General features: G+C 36.8%; 2 protein-coding genes across 2 annotated transcripts; both read right to left on the reverse strand.

Annotated features, from left to right (window-relative positions):
* Window positions 1–855: 855 nt before the first annotated feature.
* LOC112181404 (spore coat polysaccharide biosynthesis protein SpsK-like) lies at window positions 856–3,988 on the reverse strand. The gene is given in 7 exon segments (XM_024319760.2): window positions 856–1,256; window positions 1,702–1,832; window positions 1,989–2,112; window positions 2,254–2,429; window positions 2,432–2,440; window positions 2,804–2,963; window positions 3,586–3,988. Coding segments are annotated over 7 exon segments (948 nt in total). The 5' UTR covers window positions 3,814–3,988; the 3' UTR covers window positions 856–1,136.
* A 3,043-nt stretch (window positions 3,989–7,031) lies between these two features.
* On the reverse strand, window positions 7,032–9,276 carry LOC112181408. Its single transcript, XM_024319761.2, has 6 exons — window positions 8,910–9,276; window positions 8,686–8,779; window positions 7,971–8,092; window positions 7,702–7,848; window positions 7,460–7,558; window positions 7,032–7,369 (listed from the first exon to the last, which is right to left on the reverse strand). The coding sequence occupies exons 1-6, from the start codon at window positions 9,228–9,230 to the stop codon at window positions 7,325–7,327; spliced, it is 828 nt and encodes a 275-aa protein (XP_024175529.1). The 5' UTR covers window positions 9,231–9,276; the 3' UTR covers window positions 7,032–7,324.
* Window positions 9,277–9,929: the final 653 nt, after the last annotated feature.

Genomic DNA, 9,929 nt, shown 5'->3' on the forward strand with positions numbered 1-9,929 from the left:
TCTGAGCCTGTTGAGTCAAGCATGGGAAAGTCGAGTCTAGGTTCATTCGACATCCTGAAAATAAGAAGGAAGGTATATTAGTTTCGGAGTTAAACTTCCACGAAAGCTAAAATAATAAGATTTCCGAGCTATGCTACCAAGAAATCAATTTCCAAGAATCTCTCTTTTGGATTAGACCAAACAATGATGTTTTAATATGGTCACAATTTAATGCTTGCGGACGCTCTTAGTCCAAACATTATGAACACTCTTAGTTCATACGAACACTCTTAATTCGTTTAATTATGAACACTCTTAGTTCATACGAACACTCTTAGTTCGTTAAGCATGAATCCCCACAATTCCGCTTTGTTAAATACTCAAAACCATTTGGCAACATATATTCTAATATTCTGCAGAAACTAAAAGAATTTAAAATACTTGAAAGCAACAACTTTAATTCACAAAAACTTACGTGATTGTTCTTGGCTTGAGGACACGCGTGTGTTGGAGCAGGCGTGTTTTGGGGCAACAGCAATAAATGGCAGCAACAGTAGGTGCGCAGGGCAGCAGCAACAACAATTTTCAGCAACAACAGCAGTTTCGAGCAACAGTTTTTAGCAACAGCAGTTTCCAGCAGCAGCGGCAGGTTGCAGGAGGAGAGGTAGCAGGCAAGGACTGCAGGTCGTGCAGTAGGAAGCTTGCAGCAGGAGGCTGGGCTGCAGGTAGGGTTTTGTGGGTAAGGAGGGATGCGGCAGATTTTTGTGAGAGAGAGTTTTTAGGTTTTTTCTTTTGGGCTAGGGTTAGAACTCGTGCTGATAACGTGTTATAGGAGAATTATAATTGTGTTTATTATTGATAATATGAGCTCTTTATATAGGGAGTTACAAGGTACACAATAGGTAATAGAATCCAAATACAATTGAATACCTAGAACACTTTTCTATTACAACTCTAAACCCTAGTTTGTAGAGACACACATTATGTCGACATCCTTCAACAAATTGAAGCTTCTAGGGATAAAAGACAGTTTCTCTAGAACACCTTAACAACACTTTTACCCCAATCAAGTATGGGTGAAATTGATGAGTACTCCTCAGTATTACAATGAGGAAGCAATTTACAAGACCGTCATGGCATCAAGACTTGGTCACTGGTCACAGTTCAAGCGTCAATCTGACACCATCTCGAAATGAAATAGGAGAAATACCAAGCGTCTGAACTAACTTAGTTATATCCATGGATATGTCAGCAGGAGACATAACTCCACGATCAAGCTGAAGATGAACATGACAGTGAAATATTGTCAGGTACACGAATACTGTATAAATAAATAAATTGACTACTGAGGCAACATAAAGAACAAGGTTCTTTAATCGACAAAAGCCAAAACCTTATTTTATATATTTACCCTAAGAACATTCAACTATCCTAATCCTAACCCTTATTCCAACTCCACTCCAAGGAGCTTAAAAAATGATAGGCTTTCGTTGGTGAGCATACACAATTGATCATTATCCTATTAATTGGTAGAAAGAGGAGAAAACATATGGCTGGACATTTTTGTTGCATGTTTCGATCATATAGGAGATGTCCAGATAATGGCAAAGTGAAAACCAAGTCAGAATGCAACTTGAAAATATAGGTCATGTAAAGGTGATGAAGTTGAACGCCAGTATCTCAAACATAATAGAACACTAGAAATGTAGCAAAGTATCATACCGATGATGAAGATACAGATTTAATTAATGAGAGGTTGTATCCCCTTATATCAGCAACTGTCTCAGCCATTTGAACACGGGATACCCGGTCCGGTCCACCAACATTCAATACCAATTTTCTTTGCTTAGCCTCTGCAAAAATTTCCTTGAATATTAGTACGATGAAAACACAAGTGAAAGTACTTCTCAATAGGAAGTAGAAAATAACAGTAGTCTCGTGATAGCCCACGACAAACACATTTAACCAAAAAGAAACATATTGCAGGCATTAGTTTACAAACTTCATACCTGATATCCATGTCTTGGACAAAGCAAGTATGATTGCTACGACATCCTTTACATACACAGGGCACCGAAACTCATCATGAAAGAATTCAGTTGTATTTCCTTTGGAGAGGACACCATCAACCCACTACATCAATTGCAAGTATCACTAATTTGAACAAAGTAAAGTAGCCTAGATCCAATTTCAATTTTTCATATGGTCTCCAAGCTAATCTGCCAACAAAGTGGCAATAGTACAATTTTAATGTCTGTTATCTCTTTTGCAAACCTGAATCGGAAGAGATTTTGAAACCGGTGAGATTGTCTGTGGCCCAAAGATGATACTGCTTCTCAAAATTGCAAAGTTTGAGCATTTCTCAGTAATGAACTGCTCAGCTGCCACTTTTGATTTCCCATAAACATTTACTGGAACAACTTCATCATCTTCCTTGTAAAAGGACTTCACCCTTCATAAACTGATGGAAAATCACATCAGTCCCCATCTACAAATAGCTATTTAGCAATTTGTATCCAACAATATGTACACTTAAGTTAATTAATCCAACAATTTGTATCGTCCTTTCCTTTATCTTATTTACCTGAACTGTAGACCAACAGGGGTCTTTAACAATATAAAGTAAATAATGTAATTAAAAATCTAAATATCAATCTCAAGTACTTGAGAAAGTTTATTTGATGGCAAAAGCTAAGTAATAACTATGTGCCATTGTAGTTCTTACCACTTTCTCTTGTTTGCTTTTATTGATCCATCTTTACCGAGTTACTGAACTAGGAATATGAACAAATTACAGTATATGAAACAATTAAGAGTCACTTACCTTGATCAGTTGACAAATGGATCAGAAGATAATTACTCTCTTCTAAGCTCGATAACCAATTAACAAGAGAAGATGGCACATTAACTGACATAGCTGCAGCAGGATCCATTTCACAGGCACGAGGAACCGAAAGTGCAGCACAGTTTACTACCACATCAGGCTGGGAATTCAAATCAATACACCTCTCAGCGCTTAAAAGTTATTTACTTGAACAACAATATCAAATCGCATACCATAAGAAAAATACCTTTAGCACTTGAGATATTGTAGGTTTCCCTAAACAACTAATGGCGTATTGTGCACATCTCAACTCAAAATTGAACAGAAGGATAGCAATCATCCATATAAGAAGAAAACAAACCCCATGCAAGCTAGATCATTGCAGTTAAGGTACATACATCAGGTTGTGAATTCACCTGAATAAACCTCTCAGCACTTAAAAGTTGCTTACTTGATTGTTTTAGAATGTTCAGAGATTTTAAGTTCCCCTAAGCACATTACAGAACCATACTAATGCACACGTCTCAGCTCAGAAAATTGGAACCAAAGAAAAGTAATTATCTAATACAACGACAAAACAAAACCCATAAAGCTAGTACATAGCAGTTAAGGTACAAACGCAACAGCAGAACAGGGCAGTATGGCATTCAAAAAATTCAAACCCAGTAAACAAAATTGACCTTTCCACAAATCCCATTACTCCAAATCATAGCACCAACATTATAAAATCACTAATCACAATCAACATATACAAGAAATTGCTTAATGGGGTGAGAACTGACCGGACCAAACTGATGAGAAATGGCTTCAAATCCATTGCCAGACTTCAAATCCACAGAGAAAGGCAGCACACTAGGAAATGCATTGAGCAAAGCTTGGGGAGGAGGACTTGAGTGGTGGGTAAATGCCAGATCACAAGGAGTGGTTTCTTGAATCTCTGAAAAGCCTTGCAATACATGCTGTCCCAAGTAACCTGTTCCTCCAACTATCAAAACTCTCTTCCTACTCATCCTACTTGCTCTGCATGTGGAAATGTAGGAGATTTGGGAGTGAATCTGATCTGGGTTTTGTTTGGTGAGGTAGGATTAGGAAGAGGTTCAGATCGAGTGGGTTTAGGGGTTATGAGGAAATTTCTGCTGTCAGTGTCACTTGTTTGAGAGATCCATTAGTTTCCGGTGTGTTCCACGCATTTGGTTTTAGAGCCAAAGATAACAACGTTGAGGATTTTTTTAATTTTATTATTATTATTCTAGAAGATTTTTTATGATGCGGTTAATTCATTTCACCCAAAAAAAGAAAAGAAAAGAAAGCCCTACAGTTAAGCATTTACTTTTTATTTGAACTTTTGAAATTTCACAAAATCATGTGTATGCTAAAGGTCTCCGCTTTAGAATTTTTGAACGGTTCGAAAATGAAACCTTTATTTAACTCGATATGTCCAATATTGTGATCCAAAAATTACTACCATTATTTTATTTGCTTGTCAAACTAGGAATTCATGCAAGAGGAAGAAAAATGCATAAAAGAGGCCCATATTGTAAGAAAATGAGCAAAGGTGCAACCACCGGCTGACTACGAGAATCCGAACGGTCATTACATCTAGGCCACGATTTGTTCAGATATTTCAAATAGACGATCAAAATATAATTGAGAAACTAATGATCCTAACAATAAGAAATTAATTTAAAAACTTTTTTTTTTTTTAAGGGGTTTGGAACCCAATTCAGCTGGGAGGCTCATCCCCACGCTTGGTTAAAAACTTAAAAATTGGTAAATTCTTACAAATTTTTATCATATGTTTTACATTCTAAACAGGAAAAAAAAAAGATTCGGTGCCATTTTTTTTTACAACCTAAAATATTTAATTACTTTGATAGTAGTTTTTTTTTTAAAATCTTCATCATTACTAATTATTTACATCATATTTTTCTCATTTACAATAAATAAATTAATAAAATATTGAATTAACAGTATCCTTCCCTATAGACCTGACCCAATAGGTAGAAATAAAAACAAAACAGCAGTAAACAATGTCCTGACTCAGAGACCCAGACCCACATGTGGACTTACTCTAGAGAGACCGATGAGTCAAATAGAAATGAGATTCCACTACATTTGGACATTAGAATTTCACTTTTTTCATTTTATGGGTTGGAAGAAATGTATGTTTTATTTCCATTTTCCTTCTTTTTTTGTATTATAATTCAACTTATTAAACCTCGTGTTCTTATATTTAACACAATTTCCCCTTTCAAAAAAAATATATATATATTTAACACAATTTTCAATTGCTCGGTTGTAAAACCCATAAGCGACGTCGTTTACTAGTGGATTAATCGATCGGAGCCCAGACTCCTCTTTATATTTCCTCTTCTCTTGCCCCTGTGGGTTACCGTTGCCAGAGCAGGTAAGCCCAAGTTTCCTTTCCTTACCTGAGTTGGATTAGGAATACTCGTTATGTTGTAATCAATTCTATAATAACCTTACTTTCCCCAATTTCTTAGGTCAGTTCCTCAATTCCTTGGGTACTTCCTCAATTCTTGATCATCATCTTGGCCCTTTCGCTCTCTGAAAACCCCTTATTTGTTTCTCTGTTAAACCCAGACTCTCAACTTCTGCAACTTTGTTAGGTTGATGGGTACACTGGTCAGTTCTTCAAATCTCTCATATCTTCGAGAACAAGAAGAAAAGATGGGATCTTTGAGTGCAGAAATTCACGAGGACAAGAAATTATGCGAGGACTGGTCTGCGCTTCATATGTTGGTAGAGGTTTCCTGCCATGTTAGCGAAGAAGAAAGGAAGGGTATGTGTGTGTTATCTTTGGTGAGTCAACAGGTATGCCCTAAGAAACAAAGGTCGCCACCCCGTGGTGAAAGTTCGAAAATGACGAGCCCTATCCCTAATATTGCTTCTGGTTCTTCTGATCAAGAAAATAGAAGAATTGATGATAAGTGTTTGAAAAGAAAAAGGAAGCCATGTGTTGATTGTCATAATGATAAAGACTTGGATGCCGCGGCGAAGAAGAAGAAGAAGAAGAGAACATATATGATGAAGGTGGACATGGGTGTTTATCAACCACCTCCTGATTTGCCCGAAAAGTACAAGCAAATGGTGAATGGGCCAAATGCGGCATTGGTGATACAAAAGCAGTTGTTTACGAGTGATGTGAACCCTGACCTGAACCGGCTGACATTGCCACCAAAACAAATTTTGTGCAAGGAGTTGCTGAGACCTAATGAGATAGAAATCCTTAAGCCCAAAGATGCTTTGCTTAAAGTTCCATTTATAGACCCAGAGCTCAGAAAGGAAGAGATTTCACTGAGTTTATGGAAGCTGTCGAGCTCAAATGAAAGGTCCCTTGTGTTCAAATCTGAATGGAATCACATTGAAGAACGATCTGGGTGAAGGTGATCTGATCCAAATCTGGTCATTTCGGGATAGCAACGATCAACTTCAGTTGGCACTTGTTGTGGTGAAGAGAGCCGAGAAACGCAAAAGTGGTGAGGAAGTGAGAAGCACCGCAAGAAGTAGTAGTGTGAGCAATGTCAGTGAGGACAGTGCAAGTGCAAGCCACAGTGGAAGAAAATGTCTCAAAATCCGATTTAAATGTAATGCTAGCAGGAGTGAGAGTACTAGTACATGTGAATTATTGAGTCAATGAGGAAAGAAACCCATTTTTGTAATTTGTGAATACTCTCCGATCCTGGTGGGCTTGCCACAATGCCTTTGCTAAATGTAAATGAGAAAACAAAGTCATTTGGTATGCTGGATTTGGTAAATGCAGCTTGCTTTTGGAGTTTGTGGTGGCTCTTTGGTTTTGATTCTGTAGATGATGTTTGTTTCAATTCTCTTGCAGTTCCATGCAGGCTGTTATTACATTTTCAGTTGGTAGTTGATTGACTGCTTTAATAATGATGTCCACTTATCTAGTTGTTTGATTTTGCTTCAATGACTTGCTTTGTTATTGGTTCTTAATTGACTTTATTTACCCAATTTTTCTTTTTACTTCGGTTGTTGATATGAACATTTTACTTACCCAGTTTGAAATACGAGATATCTTTTTCGCTGAGGCTATTTCCTTGAATTATCTTTCACACATTCACCGGAAGTCAAGAAGTTTCAAATTGCCCAAGCAAATTGTGATGTCATGGTAACAAGGCCATGTCAATATGACAATTCAAAATCTTGAGGTTTTCCTTTTTCCATTTCCCAATTCAAATTCTCTCAGTTTCGTCCCTCAACAATATCACGCTCAATAGCAAACTTCATTGGAAATTTGACATTTCGACCTCTAGGAAAACAAAAGGGAATTATGTAGTTTTTAACATTTCAACATCCTAGACAGCTACTAAAGCGAAACCAAGGTATATTAGTATCCTACTTCATCACTAGTTACAGACTTACAGACAAATGCAGAATTATCTACTTTTTTCTTCTTTTTTTTGGTTCTTTCCACCATTTGGTTGTGGTTCGTCAAAGTAATCCACTGCAAACTTATATCCAACTTCAATTCAGCCGCTCTTACTCAGGTTGAGTATGTGACTTCTCTATTAAAAACTCGATTTTCTGTGAAAAAGATAAGAAAATGAGGCAGAGTGAATATCTAGAATTAGGGAAGTTGAACAAGAAGAAGCAGAAGCAGAAGATGAAATATACCTTTACAGATTTATTGACTTCTTCAAGTCTATTAAGCAGCAATTCACTGGGTAGTATGCTTCTGCGTTCTATTGAAGCATAGCGTGGTGAAGCTGCCATCTGCATGATATTGTCAAGCAGATGTTCAATTCACCAAAATGGACCTTACAAAGCTGGCCAGAGATGGCCAGTGACAAGAACACATTGTAGGGAAGAAAAAAAAAATTGAAACCAGTGTGCTAAATAATGAATATCTTTTATACCTTTACGCTTTTAGCTGGTGATCTCAGAATTGGTGCTTCAGTCACGGATGGAGTACCAGCTATGCTTTCCCCTTCTGCAGTGACAGTAGTAGGCTTCCAACTTATACTGCTATCTTGTATAACTTTTGAAGCTTCTGAGATGATGACCTACTCTCCAATTAAAAAATGAACAACCAATATGCATCTAACGTTAGAAATTTTCTTTAATGAGCATGCTTTCTGATTCAAACGAAAAAAAAAATAAATAAATAAGAGACAGTTTTATTCACCTTCCTCAAATCACTAGGGTTAGAAACCCCTTGAACCTGTAGTTCATCAACAGCTGCAGCTTTTCCACGTGCTATACTTTCAATTCGAAAGGTATGAAGTCCATATTTTGACTGCAAACAACCTATACTCGACACAATGTAAATGGAATCACTGTTTTTTTCGAAAGATAAAATTATGGAAAACCTAAATACATTTAGTCTTCAAAATAAACAGTTGTTCTGCATGATGAAATTTTGCATTAGAAATAGAATTTTTAGATCAGATCTATAGCCAACACATTCATGTTGTTATGGACTATTGCAAATGGATTACAGATTTCCATCCATTATAGTTCAAGACTTTATGGTGCTTGACATGGCCCTTCTGCATGGCTGTATAACTTCAGTAGGATGCTTTTTTTTTTTTTCCTTGCACTATTTCCTTATCTCATAAAAACAATAAAAAATTATAAGCAAAGTTGTATTTGCAATTTGGCTTTGCATGCAAAAGCTTTACAGTGACCTGATTCTTGACCATTTACTCCCCCATTTAACTGCTTGAAGCTGCAGAATTGAACAGATAATATAGTTCGTGTGCTTCAGCCATATTGACTTGGGGAAAAATAAAAGCATGAATTCAATATATGAAGGAAGACTAGGACTGATAATGTAGTTGTAAGAGAGTACTACTTGTAGATATATTAGTCAATCAGAAAAGGTTAACAGGCTGGAGTACCTTGTTCAATAATGATGTCAATCACCAGGGAAAGGGGCACATGCCTCTCAATTGTAGTGATGCCCAAAAAGGGTACATAAGAAGGCCTTGACACCTTTGCGGAGAGGGGAAAAAGAAGAATAAAAAGAAGAGTTACATTTATGTAAGATGAAAAAAAAAGGAAAAAAAAAAGAGAAGAAAAAAGAAAAAAAGAAGAAGAAAGAAGTATCAGATAGTGTATGCACCTTGTAGACTATTTCACTAGGTGTAACATATAGCTTGCGGGAGGAGATGTCCTTCTGGAGAATATATCTCTTAAAGGGTAGATATAACAGCATGATGATGCCAACTCCCCAAGCTAAAACCAGCATCAATGATATTGAGAACCATATAACGGTGTCATACTTAACGATATTTTTGGCAAGCTCTTCAAAGGAGGCTGAGTACAGTATTGGCTCAGAACAGTCTGCAGTGTCATCATCCCCTAAGTCAGATTCAGCATAAGGAAGTAGCTGATCCCTCGATGACCGAGATTCAGAAAGACCATCTGTATGACCCATCAACATCTCTCCAAGCTCAAAACTAGCAATAGGAAATATAAAGAATAGTCATTAGATTCAAGTCCAAGATGCTAACTTTTTTATTTTGATGCATTGTTTCTTTACACCCATTGCATTGGCCCAACAAATTTCACGTGAATCTGAGTAGAGACATGATTATGAATTTAGATGCAAATGATGTGCAATGCAATAGTGCACACTTAATATATAGCATACACACCCTCAAAAATATATAACCCCTCAAAGCACAAAGAGTGACAGAACAATTATCCACCCTGAAGCACCCTCAAATGGTCATTTCAATAACTTAACTGCTATTTTTTCCTTCAAATAATGCTTCCTAGTTGACTTGCATAGTATAGTATGTTCATTTCATCCAAAAGAAACAGCATTTCGTGCAAACTTTGCTCTTTTCTTGTTATAAATACCAAGTGCCCAAGAGCCATGCAGTGCTAGTGAAATCTACAAGCCTTACAAAGTGCCAACATTTCATCATATCTGGGCAAATGCACAAGCAGTAGAGTAGAAATTTTTGATGCCAAAACTTGATTTTCCACCCAATATTGAACATAAGTCTCCACAACATATGTCTATCCAACCATTTCACCCTTAACACAGTTAAACTATGGCCCCGAAATAAATTCTGATCACAAATTTCAAAACTTTCTTCTAATTAAAGAAGTAGAGATGGACCCAAGTAGAACA

The sequence above is a fragment of the Rosa chinensis genome, unplaced genomic scaffold (genome assembly GCF_002994745.2).
Source record: "Rosa chinensis cultivar Old Blush unplaced genomic scaffold, RchiOBHm-V2 RchiOBHmChr0c39, whole genome shotgun sequence".
NCBI classification, from domain to species: domain Eukaryota; kingdom Viridiplantae; phylum Streptophyta; class Magnoliopsida; order Rosales; family Rosaceae; genus Rosa; species Rosa chinensis.